Source organism: Neoarius graeffei, chromosome 9 (genome assembly GCF_027579695.1).
Source record: "Neoarius graeffei isolate fNeoGra1 chromosome 9, fNeoGra1.pri, whole genome shotgun sequence".
NCBI classification, from domain to species: Eukaryota; Metazoa; Chordata; class Actinopteri; order Siluriformes; family Ariidae; genus Neoarius; species Neoarius graeffei.
In genome coordinates this window covers 18,158,670-18,176,976 of record NC_083577.1, presented here as the reverse complement: position 1 = coordinate 18,176,976, position 18,307 = coordinate 18,158,670, and the positions used below count along the sequence as shown (strand labels likewise).

Below are 18,307 nucleotides of genomic sequence, written 5' to 3'. Positions count from 1 at the left end.
AGACTGTTAGGCTGCATTCTGCACTCACATCTGTGTTGGAGATGAAGCAGCCTGCCCAACTCACAGATAACCACATCCTTCAGTTGTGGAAAGTGCACGCACGTGATTGTGAAACCTCAAACACAGAGTCACAAGATGTACAAAAGTAGATGCAGAAAATGTCAGGAGCCTGACTTTTTTTTTTTTTTTTAGCATGCAGTTTTTCAGGGTGTTACTCATGGCTTCACGAGTCTCGACTGTAAACGTGTTTAGTTTCGCTTCTTCTTGCTGAGCAGGTTTTTTTTTTTTTCTTGCAGGAAGCCACATTCATACACGTTTGTGTTTTATTACTTCTGAGAAGCCAACACAATTTTGTCAATTTCTGTTTTTCAAAAAGTATTAGATTTATATGATCTACTTGCTATTATTCCGATCATTGTTATTGTGTAAAAGCAGGAGCAATTCTCTCTCACTCACACACACACACACACACACACACACACACACACACACAATAACAATGATAGGAATAATATGTGTAAAACACATTCAGTCAGCCACTTGGAGTCCTAGAAACCTCTTTGTTTGTTTTATTAAGCTTGGCGGTATTTTCTGTCCATTACCTGATTTCTCTGTCTGTTTTCTGTTAACTTTTCCTCCCATGGTGATGGATGACAGACCAATTGTACACAGAATATATAAATAATGCAAGCAAAATCATTTTAAAGGGTCATAATTTGCCTAAATTTATTTGAAGTATTCTTTAAAGGTGTCAGTTTTGCTACATGACATTTCTCTAAGAGGGAAAGTCATATTTTCTTTGATTGTTAGAGTCGAGAAAATTTGAATTGTTTAATGATTAGTCATTTTTTTGCACATTGTTTTGTTTTCGGTTTTGAAGGATGCCAGTAACTCTGGAGTTTACCATAATGTCACTTTGCTATCATGTGCTAAATGAAAACAATAAGTCAATGACGCATTCGTGCAGAATGGAAATCTGTGTATGTGACAACGTGAGAATGTTTTGTTAAAAGCACCTGAAACTGCACCAAATAACGACGTAACCATAGCAACACAATAACCGATTAACATGTGCACAGGAAGAGACCTTGTATTTAAACATTTCTGCCTGCTTTAGGGCACCACAGGTCTGTATTTGTTTGTATGTGATCTAACACCGGTTAAATTACTTGTTTTGTTACTGCGGAGGAATTGTTATTACCAGGGTCCTAATATGCCATGACTACATCCATCTTAATGTAAATATCCCTTTGTGCAATAGTAACCTACCAACATGTGCACAGGAAGAGACATTGTATTTAAACATTTCTGCCTGGCTTTTGACTTGTCCATTATTTTCTGAAATTAAAACACTTTGTTGGCAAATGTGTTATCAGTGCATCGTACTCAGAACTTTGGTACAGAAAGTCCAACCTTTAACATGGAAAAGTGCAGCGGATCAGTCATTCAACTCTGAATTCCAGGTCAGAAACTCGGCCAATACCAGTGTTACATATGCTGCTTTTCCACTACCAACGCGGCTGAGTTGGGCTGAGCCGTGCCGTGCTGAGTCGAGCTGAGTGGGGCTGTTGGAGTTGCGTTTCGACTACAACCGCACTGAACCGTGCTGGCTGGAAGTGGGTGGACACGTTGGGTGGAGTTAGCGAAAGTGGGTGGACGTCAGGTGATGTCGTTAGGCGGCGCAAACAGTGACCTCAGTGATCTTTTAAGCGGTAGTCTCACAACCCGGATAGTAAACAATACACATGGAGGACATGGAGTCGTTAGTGTTGCTGGTCTTGGTGCTGTGGCTTGTTGTCACCGACAACGCCAACAGATACTGGCAAGAGCGTATAGATGAGGCGAGGCACATAAGGCTTCAGAATTCTCGTAATTCGTAATTCTCCTTCTTCCGGGTTTACGGTGTTTACAGATCCCAGCGTGCTCGCGGGGCGTGTGTGGGCATGTGAGGACACTCCTCCTCACCAATCAGTGCACAGGGGAGTGTCTCCTCACGCCCCTAGCCCCACTCGGCTCGGTTTGGCTCACTTCAGCCCCACTCCAAAACCGTGCGAGTTTTGGGGGCTGAGCAGGGCTGAAGCGAGCTGAGTCGTGCTGTTCTTAGATAGTCGAAACGCGAGCCGTGTCGGGCTGAAGTGAGCTGAAAAAGGGTAGTGGAAAAGGGCCAATAAACCTATTATCACAACAATAGACCCTTCCCACTGACGTCACCGGAAACCGGAAGTAAACAGACCCTGCGCCATATTGGAAGACCAACAAACTCGTGATCAGGGGGAAATAACGGCAGCGCGTGGAATTTAAACCCACGAGGCACTTGATTCATCATAAACCTACAATGGTAAACTTTTGTGCTGTGTTAGGGTGTTCCAATAAAGCTGATGGGAAAGGTGAAAAGAAGTCTTTCTACAGAATACCAGCTGTGATTGAGACACAAGCAAACCAAGGAACTTTCTGCCAGGAGACAGAGAATAAAATAGCAGAACAAAATGTCTGGACACAAATCGGGTTTTCAGAAAAGGAAAGAAAATAAACGCAGGGTCGAAAATACAAAAAAGGAGGCAGAAAAAGCAAAACGAGTTAAGGTAGGACAAATGGTTACTTTTCTGAGGCAGCCCGCCGTGGCTGCAGGCTTTCAGTTGTCATTGAATGGTTACTTTTCTGAGGCAGCCCGCCGTGGCTGCCTGCAGGCTTATTTATTATAGCCCATTTAGTTAAAATAGTTGATATAAAATGTTTAGTTATGTGATGGTTGTCCTCAGTGTTTGAACTATGCCGATATTTTCGGGGGGCCCCTTTTTTTCCCGGGGGGGGTGCTTGCGCTTGTCTCGGAGCGCGGATCTCCAAACACATGAGAAGCCTATCTTACGCACATATCACGCGGACTCCACACCTCCACACACGCATCGCGTCTGAAGTCATAACTCATCGGGGAAATCGTGTCCGCATTGGCATGTTCAAAAAACAACCTCGCGTCAACAATGATACCACACGCAAGAAAAAAAAAAACAGTCAGGCTACTCAACAACCAACCTGGCAGCAGCAGTCGTTGTCATATCGGTTTATTTTATCTTTGATGTAAACACAATACTTCGGATATGCAAATGCTTCCCGTTACACACGATTGCTGTGTCAATAAACATCATTTTGCCAATATTTTAGAGACCCCCCAACATTTCCTAAATCATGTTTTCAAGGGATCTCATGTCTGTTTCAGGGGATCTCGGATCCCCCCGAGTACCCCCAGTTTGAACACTGGTTGTCCTGATTTAGACTGGTGTGTGGGGTTTTTTTTTTTTTTTTTTTTTTTTGGGGGGGGGGGGGGGTTGCGCGATGTTGCACCCGGGTCCAGATTAGGGCAGAACCGGCCCTGGCTACATTTCAGGTGTAGTTTGTTTTATGTATGTATGTACTTGCATAGATGTGTACTTGGTCTTTCAATATGGCGACTACCGAAATCTCGCGGCGCGGTGACGTCATGCGGGAAGGGTCTATAGGGTGGTGCATACACACACAGTAAACAGATTTCCCTCTTGTATTTTCCACTTGATGAAAATTGAGTTCAGCTTCTCTTTTGTGAAAAGGTGTTTTTTAAGATCTTATTAAGTTTCGATTTGTAACGTGATTCCACTGACTGGAACAGGAATCATTTTTATGAGCAAAGATAAACAAAGCAGTTGACCTACAGTAATGGTAAAAAGTTTGGACACACCTTCTAATAAGTCACTCCATGGCTCAAAATAATGATGGACGTCATTTCTCTTTACTTAGTTGAGCAGTTATTGACATAATATGGATTACTACAGTTGTGGAATAAGGTTATTTACTGTATTTTTATTATTTACTATATCCCTCATCAAGAAATTCCCGGGGGTGGCACAGTGGTGTAGTGGTTAGCGCTGTCACCTCACAGCAAGAAGGTCCGGGTTCAAGCCCCGTGGCCGGCGAGGGCCTTTCTGTGCGGAGTTTGCATGTTCTCCCCGTGTCCGCGTGGGTTTCCTCCGGGTGCTCTGGTTTCCCCCACAGTCCAAAGACATGCAGGTTAGGTTAACTGGTGACTCTAAATTGACCGTAGGTGTGTGTGAATGGTTGTCTGTGTCTATATGTCAGCCCTGTGATGACCTGGCGACTTGTCCAGGGTGTACCCCGCCTTTCGCCCGTAGTCAGCTGGGATAGGCTTCAGCTTGCCTGCGACCCTGTAGAACAGGATAAAGCGGCTAGAGTTGATATGAAGAAATTCCTGTGCAGGGATTGGCCAAGGAGGGCTCACGTGACATAAAATGGTTCCACCATGATTAAGCAATGTATCTTGTGACGTCCAAAAATTAAAAAAAAATAAATAAATAGATATGGTGTGAGTCAGTCATGGGATACCCTGGATATACCATGAACTGATGTCACAATTTCAAGCTATACAGCTGACTCAACTCACAGCTGTGGCTCTGTGAGCATTTGCGTGTGTGTGTGTGTGGCTACGGTACGTATTATGATCATGCCTAGGGAGGCAGGCGATAGCATGGTACATTACACATGTGCAGGTCGAATGTCACTCTGATGTAAACAACAAACATGACTGCCTCCAGTGAGTTTATGTCGAGATTCAATCTTAACACTTTTAGTTTGGAATTTTTGATGAGGGATATAAATCAAATATACTATGTGCTGAGAGGCTCTGGTAATTATGGTTTCTCTGAGGTGACTGGTATAGCACTATGATAATCCATCATTTCAACTGGAGCCTTTCAGTGCATGGTATATTTGATTACTGTTTGATCTCAGGCAAATTTAAGAAGGCAAGAAACTCATCTATGAATTAAATTTTGATGCGACACATCCATCCATCCATTATCTGTAGCCGCTTATCCTGTTCTACAGGGTTGCAGGCAAGCTGGCGCCTATCCCAGCTGACTATGGGTGAGAGGCAGGGTACACCCTGGACAAGTCGCCAGGTCATCGCAGGGCTGACACCGAGACAAACAGCCATTCACACCTATGGTTAATTTAGAGCCACCAGTTAGCCTCACCTGCATGTCTTTGGACTGTGGGGGAAACCGAAGCACCCAGAGGAAACCCACGTGGACACGGGGAGAACATGCAAACTCCATACAGAAAGGCCCTCGTCGGCCGCTGGGCTTGAACCCAGGACCTTCTTGCTGTGAGGCGACAGTGCTAACCACTACACCACCGTGCCGCCTCATGAGACACACCTGTTCATTGAAAAGGTGACTACCTCATGAAGCTGGTTAAGATAATGCCAATGGTGTGCAAAGGGTCATCAAGGGAAACACTGGATACTTTCCATCCGTTATCTGTAGCCGCTTATCCTGTTCTACAGGGTCGCAGGCAAGCTGGCGCCTATTCCAGCTGACTATGGGTGAGAGGCGGGGTACACCCTGGACAAGTCGCCAGGTCATCGCAGGGCTGACACAGAGACAAACAACCATTCACACCTACGGTCAATTTAGAGCCACCAGTTAGCCTAACCTGCATGTCTTTTGGACTGTGGGGGAAACCGGAGCACTCGGAGGAAACCCACGCAGACACGGGGAGAACATGCAAACTCCACACAGAAACCCAGGACCTTCTTGCTGTGAGGCGACAGTGCTAACCAACTACACCACTGTGCCGCCCGCTGGATACTTTGAAGAATCTAAAATATCAATTATATTTTTTGTTTGTTTCCAGCATAATTCCATATGTTCCAGATGTTATTTCACAGTTTTGATGTCTTCAGTGTTCTACAATATAGAAAATACAAAATAGGGGAAAACCTATGAATGAGTAGGGTAGGGGGTGTGCAAACCTTTGATGGGTACTCTGTGTAGATTGTCATTTCTCTTTGTGAGTTCATGTAAATCTTTTATAAAAAGTTGATCAAATTCAAAAACTGAGCTTACAAACGAACTTGCTCTGGGAATTCATTGGATGTTTTTCCACCAGAATCAGAACTCGACTTGGACATTTTCAACTTGTGAATATATTCTTGTCTCTTATTACCTGCTTTAGTGCACCACAGGTCTGTACTTGTTTATATGTGATGTAGTGATCTAACACCATTGTTAAATTACTCGTTTTGTTACTGCGGAGGAATTGTTGTTACTACCAGGGTCCTAATATGCCATGACTGCATTCATCTTAATGTAAATGTCTGTTTGTGTCTGCAGTGTGTGCTGTATTACCTGCCCCGAAGAATATCGTCATTCAGACGCTCAACATGAATTATGTGCTGAAATGGGATTGGGATCCGGATCAGGTGGCAGACAGCTCACACAACGTTACGTTCACTGCACAGTATCTGGCGTAAGATGATATCTGCACACTGCACCTAATTAATCTGCCATGTCATCTGCCTTTCTAATTACCACATACTGTTTTTTTTTTTTTTTTTTTTTTTTTTTTTAAAGGAGAACTGAAGTCATTTTTAAACTTGCTTTATTTCTTAATTCATGTGTTATTCAATTATGCTTGCGGTTTTAGTAACCTTTATATCGTGACTTGTATTGGCAACTAAGTGCAATTAAATATCGGCCTGGTCGGTTTTTAGCCATGTTGAATTTAGTTCGTTTGGTCCACGGCAGGCGTCACTTATCCGCGTGAGACTTCGAAACGTGAAGTGTCAGCCAGGTGTCCTCAGCATCTTGCGTCACATTTATTCCACCAAATGAACTGTTTTTCAAACAAAATATTGCACAAAAACAAGTTTAAATGACGATTACTGCCTACTTTCTTCAAACTTTCCTGATTGTTATCAAAGCAAACAAAACTTCCGGCTTGATTACATCAGCATTCGAAAGAGGGCACACGCATCTTTTGATGGCGTTGGCAGATGTTGGTCACTTTGATTTCTGCTGTACGTTTTACTTCTGTCCTACGATGTCTCGCACAGGTCTCAACGAATCTCGTTTATGGCCATTGCTTTGACATATGGACTGATATTACAGAGCATATTTCAAACACTCATAACTTGCTATAGCAGTGACAAAATCGCTATGAGAAACACGTTCCTATATTTTTAATAAAAAGAGAATTTTGATGATAAATTTGCCTTCAGTTCTCCTTTAATAATTGCGTTTATGAATAATGCTAACAGACAGTCCTTTTTGCATCCATTATCAGATTCTTGGGCTATGATATCATATTCATGTGGTATCACAAACCACCAGTGTATTGATTTAATTTCTTTACAGATGTACAATGTCTGATAACGAGCACAGACTGCATGCACTTGCAACTCTAAATGGCTTAGAAACATGGAATATATGCACTGGTTACCATTTCTGAAGATCATACACACTCACCGACCACTTTATCCATTATTTGTAGCTGCTTATCCTGTTCTACAGGGTCGCAGGCAAGCTGGAGCCTATCCCAGCTGACTACAGGTGAAAGGCGGGGTACACCCTGGACAAGTCGCCAGGTCATCACAGGGCTGACACAAATACACAGACAACCATTCACACTCACATTCACACCTACGGTCAATTTAGAGTCACCAGTTAACCTAACCTGCATGTCTTTGGACTGTGGGGGAAACTAGAGCACCCGGAGGAAACCCACGCGGACACGGGGAGAACATGCAAACTCCACACAAAGGCCCTAGTCGGCCGCTAGGCTCGAACCCTGGACCTTCTTGCTGTGAGGTGACAGTGTTAACCACTACACCACCGTGCCGCCCCCCGGCCACTTTAATAGGAACTTATTCTTGATTTTACAGTAGTGCTTGAAAGTTTGTGAACCCTTTAGAATTTTCTATATTTCTGCATAAGTATGACAAACATCAGATTTTCATACAAGTCCTAAAAGTAGATAAAGAGAACCCAGTTAAACAAATGAGACAAAAATATTATCCTTGGTTATTTACTGAGGAAAATGATCCAATATTACATATCTGTGAGTGGCAAAAGTATGTGAACCTCTAGGATTAGCAGTTAATTTGAAGGTGAAATTAGGGTCAGGTGTTTTCCATCAATGGGATGACAATCAGGTGTGAGTGGGCACCCTGTTTTATTTAAAGAACAGGGATATATCAAAGTCTGATCTTCACAACACATGTTTGTGGAAGTGTATAATGGCACAAACAAAGGAGATCTCTGAGGACCTCAGAAAAAGCGTTGTTAATGCTCATCAGGCTGGAAAAGGTTACAAAACCATCTCTAAAGAGTTTGGACTCCAACAATCCACAGTCAGACAGATTGTGTACAAATGGAGGAAATTCAAGACGATTGTAACCCTCCCCAGGAGTGGTCAACCAACAGCAAGGTGTGTAATAGTCAGCGAGGTCAGGTTAGGTTAACTGGTGACTCTAAATTGACCGTAGGTGTGAATGTGAGTGTGAATGGTTGTCTGTGTCAGCCCTGTGATGACCTGGCGACTTGTCCAGGGTGTACCCTGCCTCTCACACAGTCAGCTGGGATGGGCTCCAGCTTGCCTGCGACCCTGTAGAACAGGATAAGCGGCTACAGATACAGTGGGGTAAAAAAGTATTTAGTCACCAACTGTGCAAGTTCTCCCACTTAAAAAGATCAGAGAGGCCTGTAATTTTCATCATGGGTATACCTCAACTGTGAGAGACAAAATGAGGGGGGAAAAAAATCCAGAAAATCACATTGTCTGTCTGATTTTTAAAGAATTTATTTGCAAATTATGGTGGAAAATGAGTATTTGGTCAATAACAAAAGTTCATCTCAGTACTTTGTTATATACCCTTTGTTGGCAATGACTGAGGTCAAATGTTTTCTGTAAGTCTTCACAAGGTTTTCACACACTGTTGCTGGTATTTTGGCCCATTCCTCCATGCAGATCTCCTCTAGAGCAGTGATGTTTTGGGGCTGTCGCTGGGCAACATCGACTTTCAACTCCCTCCAAAGATTTTCTATGGGGTTGAGATCTGGAGACTGGCTAGGCCACTCCAGGACCTTGAAATGCTTCTTACGAAGCCACTCCTTCGTTGCTCGGGCGGTGTGTTTGGGATCATTGTCATGCTGAAAGGCCCAGCCACGTTTCATCTTCAATGCCCTTGCTGATGGAAGGAGGTTTTCACTCAAAATCTCACGATACATGGCCCCATTCATTCTTTCCTTTACACGGATCAGTCGTCCTGGTCCCTTTGCAGAAAAACAGCCCCAAAGCATGATGTTTCCACCCTTGTGCTTCACAGTAGGTATGGTGTTCTTTGGATGCAACTCAGCATTCTTTCTCCTCCAAACACGACAAGTTGAGTTTTTACCAAAAAGTTCTATTTTGGTTTCATTTGACCATATGACATTCTCCCAATCCTCTTCTGGATCATCCAAATGCTCTCTAGCAAACTTCAGACGGGCCTGGACATGTACTGGCTTAAGCAGGGGGACACGTCTGGCACTGCAGGATTTGAGTCCCTGGCGGCGTAGTGTGTTACTGATGGTAGCCTTTGTTACTTTGGTCCCAGCTTTCTGCAGGTCATTCACTAGGTCCCCCCGTGTGGTTCTGGGATTTTTGCTCACCATTCTTGTGATCATTTTGACCCCACGGGGTGAGATCTTGCGTGGAGCCCCAGATCGAGGGAGATTATCAGTGGTCTTGTACAGTATGTCTTCCATTTTCTAATAATTGCTCCCACAGTTGATTTCTTCACACCAAGCTGCTTACCTATTGCAGATTCAGCCTTTCCAGCCTGGTGCAGGTCTACAATTTTGTTTCTGGTGTCCTTTGACAGCTCTTTGGTTTTGGCCATAGTGGAGTTTGGAGTGTGACTGTTTGAGGTTGTGGACAGGTGTCTTTTATACTGATAACGAGTTCAAACAGGTGCCATTAATACAGGTAACGAGTGAAGGACAGAGGAGCCTCTTGAAGTTACAGGTCTGTGAGAGCCAGAAATCTTGCTTGTTTGTAGGTGACCAAAGACTCATTTTACCGAGGAATTTACCAATTAATTCATTAAAAATCCTACAATGTGATTTCCTGGATTCTTTCCCCCCATTCTGTCTCTCATAGTTGAAGTGTACCTATGATGAAAATTACAGGCCTCTCATCTTTTTAAGTGGGAGAACTTGCACAATTAGTGACTGACAATACTTTTTTGCCCCACTGTAATGGATGGATGTTTCCATGGAAATAATTTCAGACTTAGTCTCTCAGGTTAGTCTTAGGGGTAGGTTTTGTTTCCGGAGCATAACTTGAAAACTGAGTGGTATGGTCTTGAAAGTTGGTATATGTGTTGATTTAAGTAATGTATATGTGCCTTTTGATACTAAGAAATGTGAGAAATGTAAATTTTTAACATGTTAAAATGTGACAATATTTTGAAACTTGGTATATAGTTGCTATATAGGGTGGGGGATATACAGTAGATGCCTCTGTCGTCTTGTTTTTTTTTTTCCCCCACTTTGCAAGTAGAATGTGCCAAGGTGGAAAATGACGTCATTGCAACTTGCAAATTATCACTTGCAAAGCGAGTTGTATATGACATTAGTTAGTCATGGCATTAGATGGAGCTTAAAATCATCCAGCTCTTAGAATTATCACAAGTGAAAGAAAACACTTGTATAGAACAGCAAAGCAGTCTTGAGTAGTAAACTGCTAGATTTACAAAAGTCCATTTTCTGGCAGATTTACAGAGTGTTTCAAAATGCAGTTGATTTACCCTCAGTAATGTTTACTTATTCCTGATATTTAGCTTGATCTTTGAGTGTTTTTTTTAACATAAAAATCTATTTAGCTGAATCTCAAATAGTTTCCTATTCACAATTTCATCAAATATAACCAAGTATAACAGGTAACGTGGGCTAGTTTTTTTTTTTGTTTGTTTTTTTGTTTTTTTTTTTTTTAAATAAATGAATGGCAGTGTTTTATCTTTAGTGGTTAATAGTCCTTGTGTCTTAGCATAAAGCTTGTAGTATAGCTAACTGCCTTTCTCTGAATTAACGTGTTTTAGTAACAGTCCCTGGAAAATTGCGCATCAGTGTGATCGTTTCTCCTTCTCAATGCAAACTTTCTTCAGGCTGTTCAAGCTGAGAAAACCCAAGAACAAGCAGGACTGGAAGTCGGTGTGCAAGTCAACGCCTGAACACTTCTGCGACTTCTCCTCAGCACAGCTGCATTATCTGGGTATGTGGATGCTGCGTCTGAGGGCTCAGAGTGGCCGGAACGTTTCATCCTGGGTCAAGGTGGAGTTCTGTCCTGACAAAGATGGTAAGATTTCCCTCACTTATTCAAAACTTATCTCGTCATTCAGAGGGGAAAATATCAGTGAGCTGGAATATTGCTGTGAGTTTGGCTCCAGACTTGAGGGGAAACTTTTTAAAGCACAAGTTGTCCAAAGTTATTGTTCCAGCTTTTAAAAGCTTTTCCATTGTCTTCAGTCAGGAATCCTGTCGGATGCTAATTTTACCCAAACACACCAACACAAAGTAAAGGATACGTCTACAGTAAACATCACCTGCTCACTGCTGATTGGACATGGTGTATGACACTTGCAGTGGAAATACACTTTTTTTTTCATCTCATTAGCAGTGAAAGTGATTTAATGCTGTAGTTATGGTGAGGAGTAATTCATTCTTCTGAATCAGCTGGTGTCCTTTCGGAGGCTTTTCAGTTTCACGTTCTCATATTAATACAGCGCAAAGTTCACATCGTCTCTAAAATAACATGAGATGAATGCCCTGGGTAAAAAAGTTAAATGGTTTTGGCTTTGTCACGTTTCACATTTTAGGTTTTGCTGTCATGTTTTTGGTTTAGCAGTCACGTCTAGCCATGTTTCAGGTTTTGTGAGGTTTTTGTAGGCTTGTGGTACTTGAGTCCAGGACTTGGACTCAAATCTGACTCGACTTGGACTTGAGCACTGACTTGGACTTGTGCATTAACTGCATTAGGACTCGTAAATTGGAGACGAGGACTCGGATTTTTTGTAACATGCCATAATTTGGCATAAGATATATTTACATCTACATTAATTTTTTGTACTAATTTGATGTAAGAGTGTCACACCTGTGCACCTTAGTGTGTGCATCTGATAGAATCTCGGGCGCATTCCGGACACCTGTGCCAAGTGGATTTTCGCATGTGTGCCGTAAATGGCTCGCACCTGCACGGGATTAAGGCGCAATCAGCGTACCTATAGTATATAAAAACTATGAAAGCACAATTACTTTGCAAAGTATTGAGTTTCACTGCTGACAAAAGATTACCGAGCCTTATTTCCTTGTTTGATTTCCTGACTTCCTGTTTCTCGTCTTTGATTCTGCCTAGTCTACAGTAGCCTGTTTGTGCCTCGCTCAACCTGTTGCCTGTTTCACTGTTTTACGATTTTGCCTGCCGTTCTGGATCGTTTGCCTGTCTTCACTTGTATTAATAAAGACACTTTCTGCACTTACATCCATCTCCCAACCATCTCTGACAGAATACGTCACACTCCCTGATAAAGAGAAGCACATTCACCTTAAACTGATGTTAATTGCGCAAAAACAGCCACAGTCAAATGGTGCGGTTGGAGTCTTGTTCTCGGACTCGACTCGGATCAATAGTGGACTCGACTCAAATTTTTTTTTTAACGACTTGGACTTGAACACCGGGGACTTGAACACCGGGGACTCAAAACTGGACTCAGACTCAAGGTTTAGTGAATTGACTACAACACTGGGTTTTTGTTTTGTTGTCACGTTTTACATTTTAGGTTTGTTACATTTTTGGCTTTGTCACGTTTCCTCTTTTAGGTTTCGCTGTTGCGTTTTTGGTAATGCATAACTGACATTATACTTTTTTAAATCTCATATAATTCATACACCGGCCATCATGATTATAGCACGTTGTGTATTGCGCAGCCTGACTCCACTGTTGTCACTGCTTACATACAAAACAACTTTTAAAATAGTTTTGGATCTCATAGGGAAGAAACCCATCACCACGATTTGCTACATAATTAGTTCCCTATTCATGCATACATTCAGTATTTCAGATATACACTGTACATCTAGCACACACTGGCTTTTACTCCATCCAGTTAGTCAGGGCTGATTTTTATTAAACAGGTGTTCACAAATTCCACCATCAGTATCGTCATTTATCAGTTTTATCTTTACCTGTATGATCATACTCCCAGTTCACTGTGTGTGTGAGAGAGAGAGAGAGAGGAAGAGATTTTAACAAACGAAAAAAAGCACGTGATTTGCAGGTAAATCATCAAAATCAATCTCCTCAATAATTATAACGTAAGAAGTCAACTACACACACATGAAACTTGAACGATAGCAGTGTCGGTGTGTAATGCGTAAATATAAATCAGACGCACAGGTGAATCTCTTTATCAGCTCATTAATGCTATAGCTGAGTAACAGAAGCTGACGATCTTTAACCTGACTTTTGAACTTGCACAGGCTTTACGACAACATGTGGATATTATTCCTGCATTATCTCAGCGACTCTGCCTTCACCCTTAAAGCACAACGTTGTTTTTAACCCCCTGCAGCTATCCTCGGGCCCCCTTCTGCCGTGAACATCACCCCTATTAACAGCTTCCTGCAGGTCGCGATCTCTGACCCTCTGTCCATCACCAACGGCTCCATGAAGGAGTGGCTTCCCAACATGTACTACTTTATACAGTACTGGGAGAAGAGCTCTTCAACACAGGTACACACACACCGTACACTCCTTGCACATATCTGTACCTCACAATAGACTTCATCTACAGACCGTTGAAGAACCGAGTTTTAAAAGTAGAGCTCGAGGAGGACGTTTAAAGGAGATGATGCTGATGATTATTGAATTCATTTGTTTTTCTCTGTCTGGGTCTTTTCCTGTTTCACTTCTCAGATTTGGTTAAAAAACAATCCACCTGTCCTCCCTGTAACCTGACCACAGCCTTAAAAACAAACACAGCTGCACCCAGTTGACATTTTCTTTGATCTTTATTTTCCATAACACAACCTCCTTACCTGTGCACACATCTTTTTAGAAATTGTTTACAAAGCACTTAGATTTCTTTACTTTTCTCCCTTCAGGTGAAACTCGACTCATAATTTAATGTGAGCATTACAGCTTTAATTTAGTTTTATTACCAACTAAAAGTTTTATCAAAATGGTACCTACTGCCATCTGGTTAGGTGCCACAATATAGATGTGATTATGGAGTCAAACTCTTGTACTTACCAGAGGACCGGACCGGCCCCCCCCACTGTAATCTTAGATATGTAATAGGCGAGGGGCCAAGGGCTACAGACACGGAGATCAGCGCCACCTGATGTGCGTTGTAGCATGGGAAAGACTTTTTGATTTTAGTTTTATTGCTGTGCTATTATATGTTACAATGGTGCTTGAAAGTTTGTGAACCCTGTAGAATTTTCTATATTTCTGAATAAATGTGACCTAAAACATCATCAGGTTTTCACACAAGTCCTAAAAGTAGATAGAGAGAACCCAGTTAAACAAATGAGGCAAAAAATATTCTACTTGGTCATTTATTTATTGAGGAAAATGATCCAATATTACATATCTGTGAGTGGCAAAAGTATGTGAACATCTAGGGTTGGCAGTTAATTTGAAGGTGAAATTAGAGTCAGGTGTCTTCCATCAATGGGATGACAATCAGGTGTGAGTGGGCACCCTGTTTTATTTAAAGAACAGGGATCTATCAAAGTCTGATCTTCACAACACATGTTTGTGGAAGTGTAACATGGTACGAACAAAGGAGATTTCTGAGGACCTCAGAAAAAGCATTGTTGATGCTCATCAGGCTGGAAAAGGTTACAAAACCATCTCCAAAGAGTTTGGACTCCACCAATCCACAGTCAGACAGATTGTGTACAAATGGAGGAAATTCAAGACCATTGTTACCCTCCCCAGGAGTGGTCAACCAACAAAGGTCACTCCAAGAGCAAGGCGTGTAATAGTCTGCAAGGTCACAAAGGACCCTAGGGTAACTTCTAAGCAACTGAAGGCCTCTCTCACATTGGCTAATGTTCATGAGTCCACCATCAGGAGAACACTGAACAACAATGGTGTGCGTGGCAGGGTTGCAAGGAGAAAGCCACTGCTCTCCAAAAAGAACATTGCTGCTCGTCTGTAGATTGGTAAAGATCACGTGGACAAGCCAGAAGGCTATTGGAAAAATGTTTTGTGGATGGATGAGACCAAAATAGAACTTTTTGGTGTTTCAATGAGAAGCGTTATGTTTGGAGAAAGGAAAACACTGCATTCCAGCATAAGAACATCATCCCATCTGTGAAACATGGTGGTGGTAGTATAATGGTTTGGGCCTGTTTTGCTGCATCTGGGCCAGGACAGCTTGCCATCATTGAATCTGAATTACACTAGCAAATTCTAAAGGAAAATGTCAGGACATCTGTCCATGAACTGAATCTCAAGAGAAGGTGGCTCATGCAGCAAGACAACGACCCTAAGCACACAAGTCGATCTACCAAAGAATGGTTAAAGAAGAATAAAGTTAATGTTTTGGAATGGCCAAGTCAAAGTCCTGACCTTAATCCAATCGAAATATTGTGGAAGGACCTGAAGCGAGCAGTTCATGTGAGGAAACCCACCCACATCCCAGAGTTGAAGCTGTTCTGTACAGAGGAATGGGCTAAAATTCCTCCAAGCCGGTGTGCAGGACTGATCAACAGTTACCGGAAACGTTTAGTTGCAGTTATTGCTGCACAAGGGGGTCACACCAGATACTGAAAGCAAAGCTTCACATACTTTTGCCACTCACAGATATGTAATATTGGAAAATTTTCCTCAATAAATAAATGACCGCGGGCGGCACGGTGGTGTAGTGGTTAGCGCTGTCGCCTCACAGCAAGAAGGTCCGGGTTCGAGCCCCGTGGCCGGCGAGGGCCTTTCTGTGCGGAGTTTGCATGTTCTCCCCGTGTCCGCATGGGTTTCCTCCGGGTGCTCCGGTTTCCCCCACAGTCCAAAGACATGCAGGTTAGGTTAACTGGTGACCTCTAAATTGACCGTAGGTGTGAATGGTTGTCTGTGTCTATATCTCAGCCCTGTGATGACCTGGCAACTTGTCCAGGGTGTACCCCGCCTTTCACTTGTCAGCTGGGATGGGCTCCAGCTTGCCTGCGACCCTGTAGAACATGATAAAGCGGCTAGAGATAATGAGATGAGATAAATGACCAAGTATAATATTTTTGTTTCATTTGTTTAACTGGGTTCTCTTTATCCACTGTATGTGAACAGCAATTTCTAGCTGAATACATGGATGAGCATTGTCCAAGGTACTGCTGTCAGTACTATGGCTATTTCACTCCAATGCAGAGTGCAAGTGAGTGTTCCTTCTTGTAACCAAACAGAAAACCAAGACTGTGAGCAGCTTAGTCATACACAGGCAATTCATGATTGCCAAAGGTTCAGTGTGCTTCCATGAGTCATACAACAGAAATACACTGAAGAAAGCAAAGTCAGCTACATACAAGAAATTATCTAAGTAATTTCAACATGTTCAGTTTAATTAAATGTTATATGGATGGGCAGTATTGATTTTAAGTCCAATATTAGACTGGCGCACAGTTCAGGAAACAAATGCAGCATTAATTTTGTTATCAAGAGACCTATACATAAGTCTTTTACTCTGGCTTTTCTTGTTGATCATGATGAAACTACTGAAACACTCCATTACAGTACAAGCTCAGTTATCTGGACCCCTTTTATCTGAACATCCTCTTAGTTAGTCAAACTTTTTTTTTTTTTTTTTCCCCAGAAAGTTTGGATTATTGAGCTTAAACTGTACAGTAAACCCTGCATTTATTTTCCTCAAAATGGCCTAGATTGCATCTCTGAGCTTCCCTGAAATTTGGTTTCTGGGGCCCTCGGCAGACCCCAGACCCCCAGCCTAATAGGAAGCCTTGCTGCGTTCAGAGATGCTAGTCTTTTTCATTTGTCAATGCTGGCATCTCTGTATGCTATGCTATGTTGTTATGCTAATATTATGCTATGTCAGGGCTCGACATTTTAACTTTTAAATTGGTTAATTATCACTTGCACCCTATTTTGCAAGTACTACTATTTATTTATTTAAGGAAAACAATAGAATAGTTGTGAATTGCAACATAAAATGAAGATTTATGTTGATTTTATGAAGATTAAACCTGGAGGTGGATGATACAAAAAAAAAAGATAAAACCATTTATTCACAAAACATGCATCATATGTGCAAGATGATTTACAGGACGGTCTCAACCTGTTCGAGCAACAGTACCATTTAAAGCCCGGACACACATTTCACCACATTCACAAGAAAAATAATCCATTAATGTTAACATAATTTTGACTAACCCTGTATAAATATTTTGCACAGGACTGTGTTCCTCTGATAACAGAATCAAAGCTCCAGCTCTCTCTGCTCTTAATCTGTTCTGTTCTTTCAGGATGTATCGCACAGATCACTCCTTGTTGAGTTTTTTATGCCCAAGTTGTTTGAAACCAATCTGGGTTTTCTGTGTCGAATAAGGTAGCAGCTTCACCTGTAAGAAAATCACTTTTATGAAGGCGCTAACTCGAATGCGAGCAGGGAAAAAAAAAAAAAACGAGATTCCTCAGCAAACTCTTCCATTTTCACTTCTGACTTTGTTTTTGCAAAATACATTTTAAATACAATCGTGAATTTCTCTGGAGTTTTCAGGATGAGCTCCTCTCTTCGTATTCTTTAACCACTCATTTCCTCGTTGTTGTTGAAGCATTTGCTTCTATTTGTTAACATTTTTCTTGATCGCAGGGAGACGATAATGCCTTTTTATCTAGTTCTCTGTTTGAACAAGCAAAAACGGTGCAAAAAAATTGACCATAAGACAGATTAAGCCTTGCTTACATGAAAGACGATGTCTGTCTGACCCCAGTTGTAATTATCACGTGATGCGTGACATCATGCACAAGGGGTCTATAAACAGTATGTGTACCATACTACAACAGCGAGGGTATATAAAATAACTTGCAAAGAAGTAAATGAAACCGAGACTAGGAAAACAGCCAAGACATAAATGGCAGATGTGTAGTGAGGGATGCTTTTAGGAACTGAAATAAAAGATCAAAAAGCCTAATTTTTGTGGTGCTAGTTTGTAATACATGCTCATTCCAACTTGCCCGGTCGGGCATGTTGAGGACATGTCCCACTTGCCCGAATGCATATTTCACTCGCCCCGGGCAATCGGGCAGTCCTTAATGTCGAGCCCTATATGTAATGTTATTCAAACAAACCAACACCACTGCATTTGGTATATAGTTCCTTTAGTTCTTATCGCAGTCCCTTCTGATACTTTTCCTCATTTTTTCACTCATCAAGCTGGCTGAGCTGGAGTGTGGTTTGATTATGGAATGTAAACACTTCATCTCAGTA

At 42.0% G+C, this 18,307-nt stretch overlaps 1 protein-coding gene across 1 annotated transcript in view; it reads left to right on the top strand.

Annotated features, from left to right (window-relative positions):
- The window catches only part of LOC132891501 (interferon alpha/beta receptor 1a-like), a 46,311-nt gene that overhangs the window by 10,274 nt on the left and 17,730 nt on the right, over positions 1 to 18,307 (top strand). Inside the window, exons 2-4 of the mRNA XM_060929137.1 lie at positions 6,162 to 6,297; positions 10,976 to 11,166; positions 13,439 to 13,599. Coding sequence (XP_060785120.1) covers positions 6,162 to 6,297; positions 10,976 to 11,166; positions 13,439 to 13,599 — 488 coding nt within the window. The remainder of the gene's footprint in view (positions 1 to 6,161; positions 6,298 to 10,975; positions 11,167 to 13,438; positions 13,600 to 18,307) is intronic.